Source organism: Drosophila bipectinata, chromosome 3L, assembly GCF_030179905.1.
Source record: "Drosophila bipectinata strain 14024-0381.07 chromosome 3L, DbipHiC1v2, whole genome shotgun sequence".
Taxonomy (NCBI): Eukaryota; Metazoa; Arthropoda; class Insecta; order Diptera; family Drosophilidae; genus Drosophila; species Drosophila bipectinata.
The window spans coordinates 20,995,905-21,020,519 of NC_091738.1; the positions used below are offsets into that span (position 1 = coordinate 20,995,905).

Genomic DNA, 24,615 nt, shown 5'->3' on the forward strand with positions numbered 1-24,615 from the left:
AAATTTAAGCAAGAGTTTTTTTGTTTTCAAATATACGGTGTATTGGTGTATTAAATTGGTGTACTAAATTGTATCTGGTAATTATATGGACTGTATGGTGTATGGACTTTTTATTGTTTTCAAATAGGCATTTCAATTTCAATAGGTGTTCAAATTGAAATTGATGAAAAATTGATTAAAATTTGCTTTTAAATAACTCTTTGATTTTTTCATTTGATTACAAAACCCGCCAAAATAAAAACCAACCATTTCACAACACTGTCCAATTTTTTAACGTTTTTCAACTTCGCGCTACACAGCCTTTGAGAACATTTTTTTTCTGCTCAAAAAAAGAGCCTTTGAGAACATTTTTTTCTCCTCAAATGAGGACCCAAAGAACACATTTTGAAGGGTGCCTCAATGAGGGCAAGGGGTACCATTGCCAATGGTGCCCCTTCACAAAGGACAAGGCCAATTTTACGATGCACATCAAATTTAATAAATGTTGCGGCAAGGTGGGTGCAAGTATGGATGACGCCCCCGCCCCCGCCAGTGCCCCCACCCCCGCAAGGGATGGCGCCCAGTGCCCGGCCACAGCAACGGAGTGCGCCCCGGCCTCGGCCCCCGCAAGGGATGGCGCCCAGTGCCCGGCCACAGCAACGGAGTGCGCCCCGGCCCCGGCCACAGCAACGGATGGCGCCCAGTCCCCCACCCCCGCAAGGGATGGCGCCCAGTCCCCCACCCTCGCAAGGGATGGCGCCCAGTGCCCGGCCACTGCAACGGAGTGCGCCCCGGCCCCGGCCACAGCCCCGGCCCCGGCCCCGGCCACTGCAACGGAGTGCGCCCAGTGCCCGGCCACTGCAACGGAGTGCGCCCAGTCCCCCACCCAGGATGGCGCCCAGTCCCCCACCCTCGCAAGGGATGGCGCCCAGTGCCCGGCCAGTGATGACGCCACCGTCAGTGATGACGCCACCGCCAACACAACCTGCGACAACGCCGCCGCCCCCGAGCCGTCCAGTGGCAACGCTAGTGCCAGCTAGGGAGCTCACTCTGGACCTAAGACATGCCGGCACGCCAACCTGGCACATAGACGGGCTCGGGGGCATATGGACTAGCTTAGAAAAAGAATGCCCATATTGCTTTGCCAATTTTAGGAGTATGAGGCAGTTGAACGTCCATTTCGAGCAATGCCTCCAGGAGGGAAAGGGGTTCCACTGCCCGTGGTGCCCGTACACTAAAATACAGCCGAATTTTACAATGCATTTAAAATTTAAGTGCAAAGGCAGGGTGGGTGAGCCATATGTGCCCGGCTCACATATGAGGGAGTTGTGGGCCCGGTGGGATGGGCAAATGAATCCTCCCCCCACCAATCCTCCCCCCTTTTCCCAGCCCAACTACAACTAGGTTAGATTTAGAATAGTTTAATTTAGAATAGTTAGTTTAGAATTTAATTTAGTTTTAGTTTTTTTTTTTTTAGTATTTATTGTAAATAAAATAATTAAATATAATTGTTAATAAAATAATTAAATATATTTGTAAATAATTGTTTTCTTTCATACACTAGTCGGCATAATTATTTTGACGAGAAAAAAATGGTTCAAGTTTGTATGTAACTTTTCAATGGTTTAATATAACTCAATGAATTTTTTTTCAGTATTACTTAGTGCTAATACAAACTTAAAAAAAACGAATTCAGCATTTTGTCATATGAACTTGCAAAAATATAAGCTAAAGTAATTTTCATGTCGTGGCATAAGTATTTTGACAGTACCTTTTAATGTGAATAACAAAGTTTAAACTCAAAAAAACTATGGCAAAAATAGGACTTTGGTAAAATATATAATTTCCTTTAGTTTTAATAACTTTTTCCAGGCTTCCCGATACTGAATCGATTAAATTTTGGATGATCTCTGGAGATATCTGTTCCCAAAGGGAACTGACCTCAGAAATTGTCTCCTCTCTGGTTTTATTCAACGATACTTAATCTGGATTGTTTATATATGTATAATATTTAAAATATATTGATTTTTCAAACCCCCATAAAAAATAAAGAAATAATTAAACTACCAATTCAAAAGCCAAAAGTAACCGGTGGTAGCTGGTGTTCCAGGGCATAAAGATCGTTTCTTGTTTTTTATTTTTAAAACATTTGAAAATAAATGAAAATAATAAAAAAAAAATAAATAACTATATAAGAACATATTTAAAAGTTAAAATGAAAATTCAAAAATAAATTATCATTCTGGGAGCTGATGTTAGCCGCAAGGCTCACAACCAACTGACCAGAAAACGATTGCTTCGTCTATTTATATGCAAGTTCTTCTACACTAGAGGATATATCGATGTTTACCGATGTATCGATGTTTGGAAAAGAATACCCATCGATATTAATATCGAATAGAAAGAGCGACAACACGATAAGTACCAATAATAATAATAAATTATTAATATATTTCATTTAAAGTATTAGTATAACTCATATTTAATTATTTAACTAATAAATACTAAATAATTTTTTTAGTAAATAATTATTAAGAAGTTTAAATTATTCTTAAATAATTATTTACTTTTTTACTAAAAAAACTCAGTTTTTCAGCTGACAATCAGTTTTTCACACAAATTCGTTTTATATTTATAAAAATATAAAAGAGGCGGAGAAAAAAAATGTTCTCAAAGGCTGTGTAGCCGGGAAACTGATACTGCTACCAACAGGGTGGATGCATAGTGAGTGATAGACGCGCCTCTCTCAAACCAAAAACAGTTAATAAGCTAATTTTTGCAAGCCAATGCATAAACCAATGGCTAACTGAAATTTAAATGCTTTGCTTATTTTGAAAACCATATTTTTATTTACTTTTCTTCTAGTTCTAGTTCTTATTTTTGTTTTTAGCTTTTTAAGTTCATAATTTTGTTTACTTTTCATAATTTATAAGATTTGATCTCACTGAATTTTGCAAACCATTATTTTTATTTACTTTTCTATTTGTTCTTATTTTTGTTTTTTAGCTTTTTAAGTTCATAGGTCAGTTTATTTTTCATAATTTATAAGATTTGACCTCAATGAAAAAAAAAAAAAGTGTTTTTTTTTTTCGATTTAATCGATGTTTTTTTCTAAAAAATCGAAAAGAATCGATGCATCGAGAATCGATTTTCCCCAGCTCTACAAGTTACTGAGGCACATTTAAAAAAGGGAGCGCGTAAAATATAAAATTCTACATGTATTAACCATCTACAAAAATTCAAACGACATAATAAATGATGTATGGACACGTTATTTGAAGCTGGTTATTCGAAACAACAAAAAGGGTTTATAAAATTTATGGCGTGTGGTATAAACTAAATTGGGTCCAACATTATTCCAAAATGTTTAAATGATTTTTTTTTGACTCTGGTCACACTGGTCATCAGCAACGGACGGTTTTACCGGGCAAAGAAACGAAAAAATTATAGCTCAAACGCGCGCACCAAAAAGCGACGCCACTACAAACCGTTTAACGGGAAAAAAAGGAGAAGAAGAAAAGAAAATGGATGCTTTAAATAAAAATGATGTAGAGTAGAGGATGAGTAGAAGAAATCAAAAGAGTTGGCTATGGTCGGTGCCAAATCCGGTTCACCGCAGCAGCCATGGCTAACTCCATGCTAGAAAAAGAGAAAAGCTTTGAAGAAAATGGATACACGGTAAAGATTTTCCAACATTTCCCTTGCAAAACGGGAATAATATTTAGAATACCCACAAATTTCACTGAAAAGGAAATTGCAGAGAACATAACTTCTGAAATCCCAATACAAAATTTTTTTAGAATCTTCAAGAAAGATTCCAAAGACAAAGAACAACGCATCCCAACGCACAAATAGAGTTAAAATTTCATTCCTTGGCCAACAAATTCCAAAGGAAATTACATTTATGTTGTCAAAGGTTGAAGTCCAACCTTATATTTACTTTATACAGTGTTATAGATGCATTAGATTCGGGCATACAAGCCTCCATTGCACACTGGTCCCAATGCCCAATATTCTTGCATAAACTAGAAAAATGAAGCTACAGACTTGAAACTTGGCACACTATATAGTTATTATAAATGCAAAGTCTGGACCAAATTTTGTGCAGATCGGGCCACGCCTTCCTTTCCGCCCCATAGAAAGCAATGCACTGTAGCACAAAAATTTTGAAATTATCCATGAAAATCTGGCCTATATATCAAATAAATTGTAGATATATACATATATGTATAACATAATTTTAGTTAATATCGCCCCGATGCCCTGCCCCTCCCCCTCTACCACTTTTCAAACTAAACAATTATTATATATTTATTTAATTCATTTTTAATCACTTTCAACATCTAAATCGTAGGAATATGAATCTATACATTCAAATGTATCCAGGTCATCTTCATCATCGTTATCTGTAGTAGGATAACTATGTACAAAATCTACATTTGGTGGTGTAAAAAGATCAATAACTTCTAATGGATAACTGCTGCGTTTTTTGTTTTGCTGAACTCTTTCCTTGATGTGGATGCTGGAAACCATCGAATCTGATGAATCAAGTGCTCTACAAAAAACGTCAGTCATGGTGTTTTAACGACTATTTTGTCTTGCATGCGAACGTCTATCACTTTTATAAATTTTGTTCCGAGCTTCGGATGCATTTTCTTACAATATCCAGAAATTTCTTGATCCACATTGTCTTGTATTGTCTCAACATGGGAGACATCGAAAAAATCAGCAAATTCATCGTCTACTAACTGGTTTTCATTATTGTTGATGTCAAAGTTTTCTTATAGAAATTGACTCATAACAATTTTGCAGTCTTTAATTATGGTCTCTTTCTCAGTTTGTGAGAATTGAATTAGTTTGTTCGTTGGAGGAAAAAGGAACAAGGGTAATTTATGGTATTTTGTCAAATTTGGATTGATTGTTGATAAAATTTGACTATTGAGTTGGAATTTAAGTCTTTTGAATTATTTCTATGTCATTGTTCTCGATATGGCAGGTTTTCTTAAGCTTATTTAAATTTGGCAAAATTAAATGTATCGTTGGGCGTTTAGAAGCTTCAAGTTTTTTGGACACATTCTCAAAAACTTCTAGCAATCGTACAATTCCAACTAAATGATTTATATTTATGTTTTCAACTCTGCAGGTTTGGTTTTTATACCCTTGCAGAGGGTATTATAATTTTGGTCAAAAGTGTGCAACGCAATGAAGGAGACATCTCCGACCCTATAAAGTATATATATTCTTGATCAGGATCACCTCCTGAGTTGATATGAGCATGTCCGTCTGCCTGTCCGTCTGTCTGTTTCTACGCGAACTAGTCTCTCAGTTTCAAAGCTATCGTCTTGAAACTTCTTTCCTTTGCACGCAGTATATATGTCGGAACGGCCCGGATCGGCCGACTATATCCTATAGCTGTCATATAACTGAACGATCGGAAATGACTCAACTTTCGTGTTTTTGAAGATAGAAAGCTGGAACAGGTACAGATACAGGTTATATTTTTGGTCAGTTAATCCGACCTACCAAATTTTATAACGATCGGCTATCTTATAGCTGCCATATAACTGAACGGTCGGAATTGGTTTTTGGTAGAAATACCAATTTTGGTATTTTTAAAGATAGAAGTCTGGGACTTTTTTTAGATTTTGTATTATAATAAATTGGTTTATATTATCATATTCTCATAAGGATCGGCCAACTATATCCGATGTTTGCGATCTATATCCGGTCTTAACTGCAAGGGTATATCAACTTCGGCTCCGCCCGAAGTTAGCTTTTCTTTCTTGTTTCGAAATTACCTTTGCGGTGGACACGATTACTAAAAAACTATTAATCCGATCAATACCAAATCCATTATTCACCAAATCCAACACGATCACACCAACACTTATTTATTATAATAACCCTAGTCCTTGGACGAAGGATTTTCAATTTTTTTGAAAACCCTTTTTTTAGAGCATAAAAATCCAGAATCTTTAACCTTGAAAAAGTAAATTTTTTGTTAAAACCGTCGCCATTTTTTTGTAGATCAAAATTTTTTAAATCCATCGTTCTCGGACTAGGCAATACAATATACTAACGATATTTTTTTGAATTTTTGAATTCGGATGAACCGTTCTCGGGATATGATGTCCACCGCAATTCACCATCGAAAAAAAAAAGATATTGAAATTCGGCCATAACATTTTTATTATTTATATTTTTTTATGAAAAAATTTTAATAAGTACCCAGAAACATGTACTAAACAACGTCGGCAAAACATTTTTTATAAATATTTTTTATAGTGTCAAAAAAAAATCGATAAAATTTCATATTTTTGCGCGGTACAACTGTATATTACCCCTTAAAACGCACAACCCGAACAAACCAAAGAAGGTGGGACTAGTATGGGACTGTTTTAAGACCTGTAGACGAGTTGCCAGCGGCTGGGGGTGGCCAGCATTCCTCATCAGGATTCGCCGGCGTCGAGTAATGGCTCTTTGGCGCCGACTCCCTGGAGCAGCAGCCAAAGCCGCTCTTCTTCTGTTTTTATAAAAAAAAAATTTCTAAAAAAAATAGATTTATTAATTATTTATTATTAAATTTATTAATGATTTATTAATATTAATAATATTCAACATATTTATTAAATAAATACTTACGGCATTGTTGAAATAAAAATATTTAACCGACATCTTTTTTTTTTTTTTAATTATTAACAACGATCAGTGATGCTTGTGAGGCTTGTGACCCTTGTTAATGGCGCTTTTTGGGAAAACGCGCAATAAGTGTTGGGCAGCGTCAAAACACGTTAATCGGTGAAACGCCCAGTATTGGCGAATCAGGGTCCGAAATTTTCGGGACTTGATTGCTCAAAATCTGTGGGAGCGATTTTAATGGGAATGGTACCATTCGAATGGGCTACAAATTAGCTTTCTCATGGTATACCGTTCATAATTGCTCATCCTAGTAAAGTCGTTTATTTTGAGTCAAAACGTTATCATGACCTGGCCACCATATTCCGGATCCGAATCTAAACACGGAACACGGAAGGTATACGAAGAACGAAAGCAATACGAAGATAAGGAAACATAACTGATGCTATTAAACGTAAATAATAACAACGTATTTTAAATATTATTTAAAATTGTTAAATAACGAAGGTTTATGCATATAAACTTTTTTTCAAAAATCATTACAATAATAAATATAAAAAGAATTTGTGTGGAAAACTGAGTGCCAGCAGTGTAAATTATTCTTTAATAATTATTTATTAGTATATTTTAAGTTAAATATATTAATATGTTATTGTTATTATTGGTACTTATCGTGTTGTCGGTCTTCCTATTCGATATTAATATCGATGGGTATTCATTTCCAAACATCGATACATCGTTAAACATCGATATATCCTCTAGTGTAGAAGAACTTGCATATAAATAGACCAAGCAATCGTTTTCTGGTCAGTTGGTTGTGAGCCTTGCGGCTAACATCAGCTCCCAGAATGATAATTTATTTTTGAATTTTCATTTTAACTTTTAAATATGTTCTTACATAGTTATTTATTTTTTTTTTTATTTTCATAAAATATTTTAAAAATAAAAAACAAGAAACGATCTTTATGCCCTGGAACACCAAAAATTTGAATTGAATTTCTTGGGTGCTAAAAATTAAAATATGAAAGGAAATTTTGGAAAAATATTATCTATATATTTACAATTAGATACTATTACTATTACTATTATAAATGAAAAACAAAATAATTAATTACTATTACTAATACTATTACTATTATAAATTAAATATAAATTAGTTATAATCGGGCTGGGAATAGGCTGTATTAGGAGTAGGAGGAGTATTAGGAGGAGGAATAGTGGGAGGATTGAGGAGCCCTTCCTACAGGGCCCACAACTCCCTCATCCTGGGGCCGGGGACATATGGCACACCCACCCTGCCGCTACATTTAAATTTAATATGCATTGAAAAATTTGCGTTGGTTGGTATAAAAATTTGTTGGTTGTGCGGGTTGTATGTATGTTGGTTGTGCGGTTGGTTGTATGATTGTGGTTTGATTTAGCGTGTTGATATGGAACTGGAGAAAAAAAAATATTGAAAATGTCTTTTTCGGCCACTTTTGATCAAAACTATAATACCTCAGCAAGCATTAAATACTTAAGTACTTACTGTGCCATTATTATTCGTTTTGTTTATTTATTTGTAGTTTGTTTAATAATTTGTAAATTATTTAATTGATGAAAGTTTGCAAACTTTAATGTTTGTAGCCACAAATAAAATCTTTTTTATTCTTTCTTGATCTTATCTTTCTTATGGTTAATTGGCAACGCTCCAAAATGACGCGTCCCAAATTCCCATCACTAATTCTCCACCATCAAAACATTGCAAAGTGAGAATTTCAACATGCAGTGCGTAAAACAATTAAAAATTGTTTGTGATATGAACATTCCAGAATCATTTCTGGTATGGTTAAATAACAGAAGAGCAATTTGAATTTCCTTTTGGTCGACGAACCATTTTTTTATTATTTTCGATGTCTTCATCTAAGACATGTCAATGTAAGTATAAAAATTGTTATATATACATACTTATATATTTACTAATTAATATATTTTTACAGAACGCCCCAAATAACATGAAGAATTGGAAATTATTTTCCATTGCGGTGTCCAATTTCGCGGGACACTTGAAAATTGTTTATTTGCGAGCGGTAAGCACAATAAGTACTTAATTTTATTAAAATGAAATTAATTACATTTTTTTTGTAGGCGTTAAGTGGCATCAAAACAATTGGATCGGCTGCCATTTTGGAGGGAATTAAAATGGTGCTAGGCAAAATCAAAACAAGCACCCGGCTTACCAGAACATTGGTCGGTGCGGTACACAGCCATTCCCGGCCCTCGCCGATCCAAACGAGGCGACTGCCTTCATTGCCACTTTGTCCACGATCTTTGTGCAAAGAATTCACAAAGATCTTAAGGAAACGTAAGTATTTATATTATCATATGTCATAAAAAATATACATAATTTTTTTCCCAGGGACATGGAATTGGCCGATTTACTAACCCCAGACGAGACTAGGAAGGATGACAAGGACGGGAGCCAGGACCATCGAAGAGGATGAAGGTGAATTAGTATTAGTATTATAATATAGTTTAGTATTAGTTTTTGTATTAGTTTTAGTTTAGTTAAGTTGAATTTCGTTTTTGTACAGTGGATTAGGCCTCTCGGGGATACCACTTAAAAAAAAACGCGCCATTTACTCTACCTCAAAGGTGGTGCGGAAAAGAGTATTTTTAACTATAAATAAATTTAAAAAAAAAATTATAATAAATTTAAGCAAGAGTTTTTTTGTTTTCAAATATACGGTGTATTGGTGTATTAAATTGGTGTACTAAATTGTATCTGGTAATTATATGGACTGTATGGTGTATGGACTTTTTATTGTTTTCAAATAGGCATTTCAATTTCAATAGGTGTTCAAATTGAAATTGATGAAAAATTGATTAAAATTTGCTTTTAAATAACTCTTTGATTTTTTCATTTGATTACAAAACCCGCCAAAATAAAAACCAACCATTTCACAACACTGTCCAATTTTTTAACGTTTTTCAACTTCGCGCTACACAGCCTTTGAGAACATTTTTTTTCTGCTCAAAAAAAGAGCCTTTGAGAACATTTTTTTCTCCTCAAATGAGGACCCAAAGAACACATTTTGAAGGGTGCCTCAATGAGGGCAAGGGGTACCATTGCCAATGGTGCCCCTTCACAAAGGACAAGGCCAATTTTACGATGCACATCAAATTTAATAAATGTTGCGGCAAGGTGGGTGCAAGTATGGATGACGCCCCCGCCCCCGCCAGTGACGCCGCCCCCGCCCTCGCAAATGGAGACGCCGCCCCCGAGCCCGTTGATGATGCTAGTGCCCGCTCGGGAATTAAATCTTAACCTGAGCGGTGCCGCCATGCCGACCTGGCACATCGACGGGCAATGGGGCATCTGGACAAGCTCGGAAAGGCAATGCCCCTATTGCTTTAGGGAATTCAGGGGCATGAGGGCCCAAAGAACACATTTTGAGGGGTGCCTCAATGAGGGCAAGGGGTACCATTGCCAATGGTGCCCCTACACAAAAGTTAAGGCAAATTTTTCAATGCATATTAAATTTAAATGTAGCGGCAGGGTGGGTGTGCCATATGTCCCCGGCCCCAGGATGAGGGAGACATATTATCAATTCAATTTATCATTTGAATTTTCATAAAATTAGTATTAACCAAATGAAAAGAAAATCAAAATTGCAAGTATCGATTCATCGATTTCATCGATGTAAGTTGAAATCAATAGATAACATATCCTTAAAAAAAAACTTTTGTGTCTTTGACATTTCCAAACTAAGCAATTCTCGCTAATTATTCTCGCTTTCTGTATTTTTTTTTTAAAGGAAAAAAAAACAATGTTTCATTTTTATAATTATGGTGTAAGTATTAGTTTATTAGTAGTATTATTAGTTATTAAATAATGTATTAGTTTTTTAGTATTATTATTAGTTTATTAATTACTTTAACAATCTTTTTTGCAGACCATGAATTTTTACAATGAGGCAGTGCCCCCACCCCCGCAAGGGATGGCGCCCAGTGCCCGGCCACAGCAACGGAGTGCGCCCCGGCCTCGGCCCCCGCAAGGGATGGCGCCCAGTGCCCGGCCACAGCAACGGAGTGCGCCCCGGCCCCGGCCACAGCAACGGATGGCGCCCAGTCCCCCACCCCCGCAAGGGATGGCGCCCAGTCCCCCACCCTCGCAAGGGATGGCGCCCAGTGTCCGGCCACTGCAACGGAGTGCGCCCCGGCCCCGGCCACAGCCCCGGCCCCGGCCCCGGCCACTGCAACGGAGTGCGCCCCGGCCCCGGCCACAGCCCCGGCCCCGGCCCCGGCCACTGCAACGGAGTGCGCCCAGTCCCCCACCCAGGATGGCGCCCAGTCCCCCACCCTCGCAAGGGATGGCGCCCCACCCCGGACCCCGCAAGGGATGGCGCCCCGGCCTCGGCCCCCGCAAGGGATGGCGCCCAGTCCCCGGACCCCGCAAGGGATGGCGCCCAGTGCCCGGCCAGTGACGACGCCACCGCCAGTGATGACGCCACCGCCAACGCAACCTGCGACACCGCCGCCGCCCCCGAGCCGGCCAGTGGCAATGCTAGTGCCCGCTAGGGAGCTCACTCTTGATCTGAGACATGCCGCACGCCAACCTGGCACATAGACGGGCTCGGGGGCATATGGACTAGCTTAGAAAAAGAATGCCCATATTGCTTTGCCAATTTTAGGAGTATGAGGCAGTTGAACGTCCATTTCGAGCAATGCCTCCAGGAGGGAAAGGGGTTCCACTGCCCGTGGTGCCCGTTCACCAAAAAAGAGTCAAATTTTACAATGCACTTGAAATATAAGTGCAAAGGCAGGGTGGGTGTCTATTACCAGCCGGGCCCCAGGATGAGGGAGTTGTGAGACCGGTGGGATGGGCTCATCAATCCTCCCCCCACTAATCCCCCACCAATCCTCCCCCACTAATCCCCCCACCAATCCTCCCCCCACCAATCCTCCCCCACTAATCGGCCCTATTCCCAGCCCGACTTCAATTAAGTTAGATTTAATTTATAATAGGTATTAGTAATAGAATTTAATTTATATTTAATTTAGTTTTAGTAATTTTAGTAATTAATTGTAAATATAATATATAAATTAATAATAATATAATAAAATACATTTATAATAAAATATTTTTCCAAAATTTGTTTTCTTTCATATTTCAATTTTCAGCACCCATCAATAGAAATTTTTTCCAACATTTCTTTTCAGTGAGAACATTTAATTTCTCGTTGTCCGGAGAATTTCTCTCTCTCGTTGTCGGGAGAATTTTTTTCAATTTTTTGGGTATTTTCTTTTGTGGTCCTTTTTGAGATAAAGTTGGAAACCAGAGCCGTAGAATAGCGAGAGTTTACGAAATTTAATTTTTAAATTCTAAACAATTTTTCAATATTTATTCTCTAAAAAGGATGTTTTCAAAATAAATTGAGAATCCTTCGTTCACAAAATGAGTGGTCAAAATTTGGTGTTGATCGGATTAATGGTTTTTTAGTAATCGTGTCTAATTTCGCAATAACAAGATTCTGAGATAATCGCGGTTTAAAGTTTCAAATTTGTTTCGCCGATTCGTTATGAATTAAAAATTTTTATGCCATCAACTTTATATTTTTTTTAAGGTAAATTTTTATATTTACTAAAAAAAATGTATATTTTTTTTTAGATTTTACTTAAAGAAATTGAGAACCGGAAATAAGAAGTCTCCATTCAATCTTTTTTCAATAAAAAACCGTATTTATTTTACAGTAAAATACTGTATTTTTATAAATATTTTTTTTTTAACCTGTTGGAGTCCCGCGCGTTTTTTCCCGCGGTTCGAACCAAAAAAAAAACGCGCGCGACAATTCTGCACCTCGTGTGTTGAAAAACGTCAAAAAATGGTTCTGCTTGAAATTGCCCAACACTCGAACCAAGTTTGAGTTAGCGCCATCTATGCGGACGCGATGTGCACTAGAATAATCGATAGTTCGAAAATTGTACTCTATAACAGCTGTTAGCATTTAACAGTGGTGGAAAACACTAGAAGTAAATAAACAAGAAGAAGAGAGTTTGGAGGGTGGATTTTTCCGATTGGGAAAAAACGGAAGGCGCAGTTGGAGCATCGAATATTTTTGGCGCACCCGTCCCGAGCGTGTAAGATTAAAATTATTATGAAATAAGCAACATCCAGACCTTCAATCCTGGCTTAGATAACCACCGTTCATATGATTTGAATGTATGGCGCTTTTAAAAGACTTTGGTTGTTACTTTTTGAATTTTTATAGCAAGAAAATGGCTCCACGGGAAATCTGCCGTGTGTGCTCCAACAAAATGGCCACGGAGGACGAGGCCTACAACCTTTTGGAACTGCCGGACCTCGCCGAGAAGTTCTCCGACTGCACCAACTTGGTGGTGGATCCCATGGAGCACGAAATGATGCCCAGTGAAATCTGCTGCGAGTGCTACGAGCAGATAGAGAAGTTCCATGCCTTCCGGGCCCTCTGCATTCTCACAGATCACAGGTGGCGGTCGAAGACGTGGCTTTTTTCAAAGGATATCGGCTTGGACAAGCCCGTCCTGGAGGTAGAAAAGCTAACGAAGGAAGCTACAAGCGAGCCCTACATGACGTCTCCGGAACTGATGATGTGCGTCGAGGAACTCACGTCCCAGAGGCCTTTGTTGCAGACTAATCAGGTCGCAGAGTCAGATCAAAATCAAGGTCAGATCAGGGATAATGTGAGTACAGGGGGAGGATAATGGGAGGACTTTCCAGGAGTACTGACACTTTTATCCAACCTTTCAGATTCCTGTTGAGACTGCAGAAGTCCCCTCCTATAAGTGTGACGTATGCTTTGAGGAATTCTCGGATGAGAAGCGATTTTCCATCCACAAACGGGAACACGATGGCCACAGTCTGTACCACTGCACCGAGGCGGGATGTGAGGAATCCTTTAATCGATACGAAAGCCTAAAGCAGCACGAAATGGAGCACGCAGAGGTGGGGATGCGGTTCGTGTGCGATCAGGAGGGCTGCAAAAAGATGTACCGCCACAAGGGCTCCCTCAAAGCGCATCAGAGCAAGGCTCACCAGATCGGCGAGGTCCTGAAAACACACGTGTGCGAGTTCTGCGGAAGGACGTTTCAGAATCAGGCAGCTTTGAAGCATCACAGGTACACGCACCGCGACAACATGCAGCTGCCGTTCGCCTGCGAGGTTCCCGACTGCTCCTCGAAGTTTCAGACCAAACAGAAGCTGGAGGTGCACATGCTGCGCCACAACGGCATCAAGAACTTTAGCTGCCCCTACTGCGGTCTAAAGAAGACTACCAAGAATGAGCTGCGTCTGCACATTAACTTCCACACGCTCGAGAGGACTTGGTCCTGCTCGCAGTGCCCCAAAGTGTGCAACAGCTCGACTAGCCTCAAGAAACACTTCCGCACCATCCACGAAAAGGCCAGGGATTACGCCTGCAGCTACTGCGAGAAGTCGTTCGCCACCGCAGACACTCGCAAATACCACGAGATGACCCACACGGGAGAGAAGAACTTCGAGTGCCATCAGTGCGGCAGGCGCTTCACCCAGCCGGCTGCCCTCCGCACCCACCGCAAGATCCACGAACGGGCGGAGGTTAAGCAGCTGCCCACATTCACTATTGCCACTTTCTTCCAAGGGTTCACGGTTAACTGAACGGGTTAACTGAAGTGCTTCCATTTACTAAATACGATACGAATAGTCTAAAAAATATTTTAAAGTTAAACGCAACATATACATGTTACAGTACAAAGAGTGGTGGAGAAATCCGAAACTTTTATTACCAATTTAATTGATATTACCTTTTTAAGAATACTCCAGACACATGAAGTTGGTTGTATGCATATCTAGTCCTAGTATTACGGAACAATAACTAGTCTTAAGCACATATTATGCCTATTGCAAAAACGATAAATAATGACAATACTTTTTCTGGTTGAAGAAAATACTCATTGAATAACGACAATACTTGATATCATAATATATATCATCGAAAATAACTTTATAATATCAACGGTGGAGAGACAATACTTACTGGAATAATATCCAACTCCTCTAAACTTATCTACTTTTATAAAATAACTATTCGAAAACAGAAAGACAATACTTACTGTAATATCTATGAATTCTCAATAAAGCCATCATCAGTTGAATAAAACTCTCTTGTTCGGGATTCAGAATGTAAATATCAATAAATTGTTTAATTATATTTTCAACTAAAACAAAAATGTACAGGAATTGTGTGTGTGTGTGTTCGGCGTGTCGTTAAATTAGTCGGCCAAGGTCCCAAGGAGGAGCCCGGCCGGGCGAAACTAAGAACTAAAGTACCTCTGCTAGGGGTCGCGTGAGTGAGTCCGTTTATTGTATATGGTATATAGATAGCTATGCATATGTATATGGTGTCGTAAATGATATGACGATCATTTCCCCCGACTGCAATGTTCGGTAATCGGTAAATATGTTGAAATCTGTTTTGCGTTAAAATCGTTGTAAATACGTTCCTCAGTAATTGGTATAGATATAGTATAATATTGGTGAGCTAAATTGAGTTTTTCTTTGCTGGTTGCTTGTTAGTTGCTGTTGTAAATATGCGTGTATAAATATGTGGTATACGTTTAATATAAATATTAATGCATGTACTGATCCTGGGGGGAAATACGGTTCCTTGCCTGCCTACCCTGCCTACCCTGCCATTCCATTCCATTCCATCATCCTGTCGGATAGCCTAAGCCTTAACCCTACGAAAAAATGCGTTTGTTGTCGATTTTACATTTTTAGAAAATGTTTAAAGTACGTAGAACATAAGAATATAGCGTATTTTTAGGCTAAATATCACCCACGATTAAATCGTTGCTTACAGACTATATAAACACTAGACATATATAATACATTATCGCCTTGTAAGTGTGTATAAATATGTCCCAACATCGGAACGGGTACAGATGACAATTCACGATCAGACATAAACCAAAGACACGAGTCCACGCTAAGCACTAAATGGTATACTATACTCGTATATTCGTAAATTTAACCCTACGTAACGCTATGGGGTGTATATAACATCTATTCTTTATCCTATTAACATGTTAAGCTCGCTGAACATTTCACAAATGTGTTTTAATCTTTATTATTTCTTTAAACGTAGTCCGAGGGCACTGTGCTGGTGCTGGTCTCGTTGATGGCCGCCAGTCGTGGCCCTCGCCGCTGCGTCATGGCGGCCGCCTCGCCGGGCGTCAGTCCTGCTCCTGCCCCCCCGCCTCCGCCAGTCAGGGCCACGGCCACTCCGCCGTGGTGATCCCAGTTGGGCAGGGGCTGGGACATTACATTCAGTCCGACTATTTCGTAGGCGCCCTGGTTGCTGCCACTGGCCCCGCCCGGCATGGCGGTCACCGACAGATCGGAGTAGTAGGCACTGCTCGGTGCCGAGGAGACCACCATGGGAATGTCCTGTTCGTGGCCTTGGAAATTGTATTTCTGGAGGGGAGATTCAGAGTTAGGGAGATATCCAAGTAGAACGAAAAAAATGTAGTTACCTCGCCACATTGACTGTAGGCCGTGTTCTGGTACGAGGGATTGGCGGAGCGCACAGATTCGCGATCCAGCTCTGCGTAGAGGGCCTCGTTCACGCCCACCGGACTGTAGGCATCATCCATGTGGGTGTAGTGGTTCTCCGCCGGGGAGGTAGACGGCGGCCCGATCTGGTCGGGTCCGGCCGAGGAGCGGCGGCTGCCGCCCAGCCAGGTCCACACACCGGAGTTGCTAGTGGGTCTCCGGATGCTGTCCGCCGAGTGCTTGATCGAGATGGGGGATCGGTTTTGGCCACCGTTTCGATTGTTGCGACACCACCATGGCTGCGGGCGACCACCTGCAAGGAGGAAAGTTGTAGTTTGCTTTTCTGCCTTATCTGCTGTTTGCTTAATTAAAATCATGTTACTCATACGACACGTTGGCCCCTGGTCCCCTGGTCGGAGATAATTACGAAAAAATTTGCATATTTTACAAGTTGGGTAATTGCCACTTGTCGAGATTGTCTCTAGCTGTTGCTTAATTAAAAATATCGAACAATCGGATAGTGGGATCAAGAAATCATAGGAAATTTTAAATGAGATTTATAGTTAATTTTATTGAGTTATTGAAAAAGAAAAGCGCATTGACTAAAAAGTTGGCTAGCCAGTCCAAATCGAACGAAGAATAATGATAACGATTAAATCAAAAAAATATATATAAAAGAAAAAAACATAAAATTTGGAAAGGCCGAGAAAAAGAAGTGGAAATAAAAATTAAGATATCAAAAAAATATAAGTTAAAAACAATGAAATGATCTGAGGGGTCAGGAACGGGAGACCCTACAACAAAGTCACTTTAAAAATAAACAAAATTAAAAAAAAAAAACCTTTAAATTAATTTCTTATATTACAAATGTAAAAAAAATATTAAGCTCCTATCTTCATAAACACCAAAGCTATGACTTTTCGGTCACTAAGTTATGTATCCGTGAACTTATGAATCATCAGAGTCCAATCAATCAGTAATATGGTGGCTATAACATTTAGTCGATTGCACACTTTTGATCAAAAATATAATACCCTGTGAAAAGGTGAAAAAATCCATAAGGAAAGCGAAACAAAAAGTCTATAGGGGTCAAAAAATCTACTCAGTATTACTTTTTCAGAATATCGTTAGTAAAGTGTGCTGAAGTTTTCTTTAAGTTTGGTTATTGCCGCTAGTACTTATTGTCTCTAGCTGTTGTTTAATTAAAAAAAATTAAATAATCGGATATGAAATCATAGGAATCATAACTGAAAAGTATGGTTTAATTAGGATTCTTGTAATGGCGTGCGGACTAGACTTTACTGGGAGAGTCTGCCGAAAACGAATCGGAATCGAACGCAGTAGATATCTATGACATTTCGGTTTATAATCGGACGATAAATCAAACATTCACCTACAGACGCGAACAAAAGACAGAAACAAACAAACAAACAAAGCGTAAATTAAACGGCTGTCAACTGGCAGCGAGGTGGCAAACAAACTGCACCACTGGCAGCACTCCGGTGCACCGCCGCCTCTGCAGCACCACTGCAGTTGCCGCTTAGATTGCCGCCAAATGGCCGAAAATGCCAAATGTTTCGCCGCTTTCCGCTATCAGCACATGTGATCTCATAATGCCCAAGTGGGCATGGAAAGGTAATGGGAGCTGCAGATCCGTGTGACTCAACCGACCGTTGAAAAGCACTCAAATCGGAATAGCCGGGATTCCATAAAACCTCAACCCGTCATTAGCTCATAATTTATAGACAACTCTAAACTCTCAATGAGATTCTCTTGTCGAGGTACTGGCACTGGCACCGGCAAACACGTCTAATTGCTGGCCGTAAACGCAGAGTAGACCTGTTCCCAACATCCGCACCATCCGCCACGGGGTCGGATTTCCAGATCATCCGCAGTTCATTTGCCTAGAAGCTGCTCACAAAACTGCAACGCAAAATATGCCTTTTTATATGTGCATATATACTTTTTATATATTTATTTAAACTCGCCTTTCACTCTCATTAACTCGGCAAAGATGGAGCCACTTGGAGCCACTTGGGGCGATTCGACTAATTAGCATGGTGCATACGCAACCACAGTGGGACCGAAGGCTTCTCAAGTTATGTACATGCATAATGCAATCCTACACGCAGAAAAATATAATCGATGCTCAATACTAAGCTATTAATTCTAAAGTGGAGAACTTAATTTAATAGACTGCTTTAAAAGTAGAGTTTAATATTCAACGCCCTATAAAAAGTAGAATAAATGGCCTCTAGAACTAAATTTTCCGGTGTAGTCTTTAGCTTTGGAGTTGGAGTCGAGGTCTGTTTTATGTTTATGATTTACGTACTCCGGCTAAGCGAATGTCCAGCAGCCATGGCTTTGGCTGCGGCGATTATTACCCCCGAACCGCGGAGTTATCGTACGTAGGTGCTCATATACATGCATTTTGTGCATGTCACCAATGCCACAAACACCAGTCCCAGACTCCGCTTCAAGTCTCCGCGTCTACTGGTCTCAGTTCCAACTGGAACTCGGCTTAATGGCTGTTTTTGCGCCGTGTTAACGATGTTGCTGCGGCTACTGCACAGCTAACTGAGCTGAATCGAGTCGAGGCGAAGTAAGTTGAACTGAACTTCATTGGTGTTGGATTTACCATTTTTTTGTGGATTTCCCAATGTCTTAAAACAGTAGCAGTACTTTAAAATTCTAAAATGCTTAAGACTTTTTAAAAATAAAAATTTTAAAAATATATCTTCTATGCATTACTATTTAGTGGAGTTAATAGGATGTTTATCAATAACTTTATTAGATTTTAATACTTTTGTTGAAACCTCTTCTACTTTGCCCCACTGTCTCTAACTGCATTATAACAGCTACCTATGCCGTCTTATCTGGCAGTGCTTATCTCAGCCAACTGCACGGCAAAAGCTGCAAGCCAGCTAGCCAGCAACTGCAAATTGTTGTTAACAAAATATTTCACAGTCAACTTTTGTTCAGATGAAAAGCATAAAAATCAAAAATAAATAAAGCAAGAATTAACGAGCACTTCGGCTATGGAATTTAATTTGTGTTTGGTTTTGGGGTTTTTTTCTGATATCGTTACTGGGCAAAACGGCCAAATGGCAAAATGGCAAATATGACATGTGTAATGAAGTCTTAATAGCCGGCCAGATAATGCCAATCGCCCGGCCGTGTCTTGCCAGTTTAATGTACACAAATGTCACATGCCATTTTTCGATTTTATTTATTTTTTTTGCCGGTTTTTGTTGCTTGATTATCGTGAATTCTTTGTATGCATAATTAAAATCACAGTACGCATACGACTCGTTGGTTGGCGCTGGTCGAAGATAATTGCAAAGAATTTTCAACGAAACTGACACTCTTGAGTTTGGCAATTGTGTGGATATTTGGCGGCGATTGCCGAAAATACTTAGGCACTGAATTTACATTTGAACACTTTTTCACCTTTGCAGAAATGTTGCAAGATATAAACAGTACTTAAGTGCACATTTTTTGGCAATTGAAAATTTTCTCTTTCGGCACAAAAGACTCTGGAAATGTCCGCAAAAACTGTGTGGCAACTGGCGCTTGTCTCTCAACTCTCAACTCCCGGCATCGAGTCCGACGTTGACTTGGACATAATCACGCGCTTTAAAAGCTGCTGACAGTTTAACGATTTGTGGCGATTGTTTGTTTCTCCGGTTGTTTCTTTTTTCCCGGCCTTAACATGCAACCGTGCGTACCACCAACCAAATGCCGAAAAAACCGAAAACTGCTAAAAAAACACTGGGTAACAAAAAAACTTTTGACTTTTTTGCCAAAATACAAAATACAAAAAGGAAACCGGCAATGAAAACAACAAGAAACGAGCATTTTCATGGGGACAGCTAATTGGCTGCTGTGACATTAAATGCCGTCAACAATTTGTCCTGCATGTCGATTGTCAGGCCCACAGACGGACAGTGAAATTGGCGCCAAGCCCCAGTCCCAGCCCAGCGAAAGAGAGAGTCCCCCAGATCGACCCGCTAGGGTCCCAGGGTTTAAGGGATCGTTTGTCAATAACTCGCCTACCGCTGAAAGCCAGCCCAGAATCGCAAGTCGAGCAACTAAATCAAAATAGCAAACAAACCGTTTTCCGTTCCGTTCCGTTTTCCCCCTTTCCATTTATTTCTGTTTCTAGTTTGCACGACTTTCAAACGTGTTTGACGAAGACCGTCTGCGACCATGACAATTGTTTGGCTTTGCCTTAATTTGTCTACAAATTTTCTTTTACTCGAAAGTTTTGGCCATCACGTAGCCCCCGGCAATATAATCCAATCCCTGCCACTCGGTTTCGGTTTCAACTGCAGAAGCGGCAGCAGCAGCAGCATCTCAGATTTGTGGCACGAACGTGAAGTTCATGCATTGTCGTCAAAAATTTGTCTTCATTTTGTTAGTTAGTTGCCTTCCTTCTGCCACGGCCGCAGAAAACAAATTAAAATGTTGCCACTTGTCAGGGCGGAGGGCAGGAGGAGGGCTGTCTGGAAGAACTGCAGCCAGAATGAAAGATTTCTTTGAATTGCATGCAACGGCAGAATTATGCAATTAAAAATGGAAATGAAAATGCAAAAAGGAGGCAAAAACCTCGATGATGAGCAGAAGTTACAAAAAACCTGACCTGACTTGGCCGGGCTCGGAAGGCTTGGCTAATTAATCAGGCAATGCAAAAAGTGGCAATCGAGTTTTTTGGAGGAAGTCAGATATTGAAGGGATAGCGCTGAGGCATGGGAATAATTTCTTAATTGAAATGCAAGAAATTAATGCTGTTCCTGAGAAAATTTGAATACAAATTTCTTGCATTTCAAAGAAATAGAGGCAAGCCTAGGCTAAACCATTTTTTATTTACATTGAAAGCAACTATTAATCTTGTTTTTTAACTACCCATTTAGATTCTAAAACGTGCCGAGATACATTTAATCACCCCCATTAGTTTGAATAATCAGAGAGAATAAAGAAAACATTTGTTCACTTACCGTTGGCATTCGCTGATTTAATTCTGCAAAGATAAGAATGGAAAAAATGTGTACCAATTAATAAACAGAATTTTAATAGAGTGCCGAGCATAAATTAGTATAAAGTAAATGTCAAATTGTCAAGTGACAAACCGCCAAAACAACTAAGCGGCCAAATGCCAAAACGAATGACTTAAGACACAAACTTGGGCCACGCGAACACATTTTAGGAGCGAGTTGCGTGCGACGTGCCCTGACTTGGCGATAAATAAAATACAAAGTATCGACCGGGACAGATAAACATCCACTAGAAAACAACAGAACTGCATTATCCAGCGGGGTAGCTCTCGAAGCAAGCGATGCGATTAGATTAGCCCCACAAAACAAACGAAATAATGGAAGAGGATGTACTTTTTGGCATTTGAAACCGGCCCGAAGTCGGCCTTTCGTGGGCCTGAGTGATTTGTGCGGCCGAATTGGCAGGTGTTTGCCGAAGCTTTCTATGGCTGGACAGAGTTTTTCTGGAGCAGTTTTCCCCAATCCGCTTAATTCTATTCCACCAGCCACATATTTGCACTTGCTGACTCCGCTTTTCTGGGTCACAGCGAACGGCACTAACCTGCAGCCTAAATGGTCATGAGCCGGCATATACACCTCTCTCCATAGACGCGCATATACCCAGCCAGTACGGGTTATACATCCCCGATCTGTGCGTATCAATTAACCGTCTGTCCGATTTGATTGAGTGCAGTGCGGCATGCGCTGCATTTTCCCCTCGGTTTGCCTTGATCGATTATAATGTTAACTCAACTCGAGCCGCAACTGCCAATTCGTTTTACTCTTTTTTTCTCTGGGTTTCTTACTTTTAGTTTTAGTTGCAGTTGTAGTTTTTGTTCTCCTCGATTCAATTAAATTGAACAACCAGCGTCGCTGTCTCGGGGGCCTTGGCTCTGCGCTAATTCACCCAGCTCCGACTTTTCAGCTTATTTTCCTTCGATTTTCCTTCGGCGCGTTATGTTCAATTTTCTGCGCTTGTAGTTTCGATTTTTTGTGTTACTGCTTTTTTGTTTCCATTTCGGGCCGATCGCGTTTTTTAGCATGCTAATTGAACACGCCTTTTTGTGTCTAAAATGCATTAAGCGGTTTAAACTTGACTTTTGTTTTTGCGGCTAAGAAATCGAGAGGAGCCCCACTAAATGGGGTTTCGGAAGGGGGCCTTGGTTTTTGTGGAAAATTAAATCCATATCGAAAGGTGGAAAATGTAAAACGAGATCAAAGCAAAGGGTCAAAGCCATCAAGGAGGTTAATAAACATAATGATGGAGCACTTGAGCTATTTTAGGCTAAACAAGCAGTCTTAGATTAAAAACATGCTCTCAATTAATGAATAAAATCTATTTCAAATCAGTTTTAAATAACTATTATACAAGTCCCTATTACCTCATCAAAGTGTCAACAAAAACAAGCTGCATTAGTAATGGCACTTTTGAATTTTTCCGACAAGCCCATGTGGCCATTTGAAAGACATTACCCCGTCTAGACATTGAGCAAACATTGTAAAAAAAAAAAAAAAAATAGAAAAACAGAAACAGTTACACAAACACCCAAATCCGAATGGCAGGTGCCACTTAGGAGCTAGGCTCAATAAGGTGGCCAACAAGTCGAGGGAAAAACAGAAACAAATGTGAATCGGGTGACGTGGTGGAGACATGTGCCAAGCAAATTTATAGCACCATTGCGACCAGATCGAGAATTGCATCAATATGCAAATAAGTGTAACCGATATTACATGTAATTGCTGCTAATTTGGCAGCCAACACGTCGGCCACGACGTGACATGCTCCACACACCGGGACGAAGCCGGAGCCGGAGTCGGAGTCGGAGAACGACTTTAAAACGGTTGCGAAAACAAGTCCCAAAATGAGTGACTAAGTCTGACGGCAAGGCAAACAACGTGACATTCAGGTGGCCGGGAGGGGCAGGCTTCAGGGGGCCACAGGTGATTAATGAAAAATCAAATTTGGTCCAAAAACCGTGAGAATAGGCGACAGACAGGTCTTGATTGAGACAATTTGCCTGGGCAAAAAAATGGATTTTATTTTTGGATAACAAAGGGTATAAAGGCAGATAATGGAGGTTGGATTAAATTACGATTATTTAAGGTAATTAGCATTTTTAAGGCTTGATTGCAGAAACTTTTAACCTATAATTTATTCAGAGTTTGTCCTTAATATTTTCCATCTTTTTGAGAGAATGGGTTTATTATTAAATCCCTTTAATTATAATAAAAATGTAAATAATTTATAAACATAATATTGATTGATAACATCCTGCAATTTATTTACAATTTAAATAATTTATACCTCTCTTCGCCCCTGCAGCGAAAGTATTTATTCATCTAGAAGAAACAACTCTATTCAACTGCCGCTCGGATTCACATTTCGTATTTGTTTGTTTGCTTTGACTTGGGCGAATAATTTGCAAAATTAATTTTATGCAAACATGCCGCCAAATAAGACGACATGACAATTTAATTGGACGCGACATGTGGCCAGCGTTTCCACTTCAAGCTGGAAGCCCACGGCAGCCGCGAAATAAACAAGCGGCGCCTGCGCGACCGCCAATCGAATCGGATTCGGATTTTGATTCGGACTGGTGGAATAAAAAATTTCTGTTAATTTGGCACTCGCGTGTGTTGTTCTGTACCGCCACCCCCACCGTCACCGCCACCGCCCCCGCCCATGCTTCAATACAATATCTTCACAGAATGGCCATTTAAATGTACTTGTAGCTCTCGAGTGTGTGACCCACTCTCTATGGCCTTTTGATAGACTCCAACTACAATTTTTGGCCATATAGGAACGCCTGTGGCAAAACTGTTGTTCGTTGTTTACTGTATGTTGTATGTGTTTCTTTTAAAGAGCAATTAAGTAATAAAGCAATTTCATGTTCCTTTGTTTTCGGCATCGATTATTCTCGGCAAGCGACCGTTGACTCACTTAAGAGGTTTTATTTATTTTTGGTGGGCGTTTAATTGAATTGCTGGTGCTGGTGCTGAAGTTGCCGCTTCGTGGCAGTGCCGCCCGTGTGGGCAAATGCATTGTAAATCTTTATAGTTACACAGATCCCACAGCTCAGATACCATATTCGCGAAAAATATGAGAGTGTGTGTACTTATTTTTTCAATTTGTCTGGCGCTGTAAATGTCGCCACATGACGGATCGCTGGGGTCGTCAGGGGGTTAGGAGTTGAATGTCCTCGCCACGGCTCATGTGCGGCTTTATCATGACTAATTGTGGTATTTTTCTAGCTAAATGCCAAAATGTTAATTTATCAACTCATTTATTTGCCTCTTGTTGCGGCCAATTAATTTTGAATGGTAAATGTATGGATCCATTGGTGGCCATTTCAAGAAATGTGTTTTTTATTAGAAATTATTGAGAGTTTCTTATATTACCCGCATTATAAATATTGT

At 39.8% G+C, this 24,615-nt stretch overlaps 4 protein-coding genes across 6 annotated transcripts in view; 3 read left to right on the forward strand and 1 right to left on the reverse strand.

The window, feature by feature from the left end:
* The first annotated feature begins 362 nt into the window (after positions 1 to 362).
* On the forward strand, positions 363 to 1,019 carry LOC122322269 (skin secretory protein xP2-like). The gene has a single exon (XM_043213977.1). It carries the CDS (start codon positions 363 to 365, stop codon positions 1,017 to 1,019), a length of 657 nt encoding a protein of 218 aa, XP_043069912.1.
* Positions 1,020 to 9,815: 8,796 nt separating this feature from the next.
* On the forward strand, positions 9,816 to 11,224 carry LOC108131182 (skin secretory protein xP2-like). The gene is made up of 2 exons (XM_043213978.1): positions 9,816 to 10,075; positions 10,576 to 11,224. The coding sequence occupies exons 1-2, from the start codon at positions 9,816 to 9,818 to the stop codon at positions 11,222 to 11,224; spliced, it is 909 nt and encodes a 302-aa protein (XP_043069913.1).
* A 1,399-nt stretch (positions 11,225 to 12,623) lies between these two features.
* Positions 12,624 to 14,770, forward strand: LOC108129144 (gastrula zinc finger protein XlCGF46.1). 2 transcript variants are annotated; one of them, XM_017247092.3, is made up of 3 exons: positions 12,624 to 12,735; positions 12,867 to 13,317; positions 13,385 to 14,770. In XM_017247092.3, the coding sequence occupies exons 2-3, from the start codon at positions 12,874 to 12,876 to the stop codon at positions 14,267 to 14,269; spliced, it is 1,329 nt and encodes a 442-aa protein (XP_017102581.2). In that variant the 5' UTR covers positions 12,624 to 12,735; positions 12,867 to 12,873; the 3' UTR covers positions 14,270 to 14,770. The 2 variants fall into 2 exon arrangements, with proteins under 2 accessions (XP_017102581.2, XP_070136518.1); XM_070280417.1 differs by having other exon boundaries at positions 12,651 to 12,817.
* A 12-nt stretch (positions 14,771 to 14,782) lies between these two features.
* LOC108129145 (uncharacterized) overlaps positions 14,783 to 24,615 on the reverse strand; it is a 58,785-nt gene continuing 48,952 nt past the window's right edge. For both annotated transcript variants that reach the window (XM_017247093.3, XM_070280418.1), the window contains 3 exons: positions 21,163 to 21,185; positions 16,147 to 16,478; positions 14,783 to 16,087 (listed from right to left, as the gene is read on the reverse strand). In XM_017247093.3, the coding sequence (XP_017102582.2) occupies positions 15,749 to 16,087; positions 16,147 to 16,478; positions 21,163 to 21,185 (694 nt within the window). In that variant the 3' untranslated portion in view covers positions 14,783 to 15,748. The remainder of the gene's footprint in view (positions 16,088 to 16,146; positions 16,479 to 21,162; positions 21,186 to 24,615) is intronic.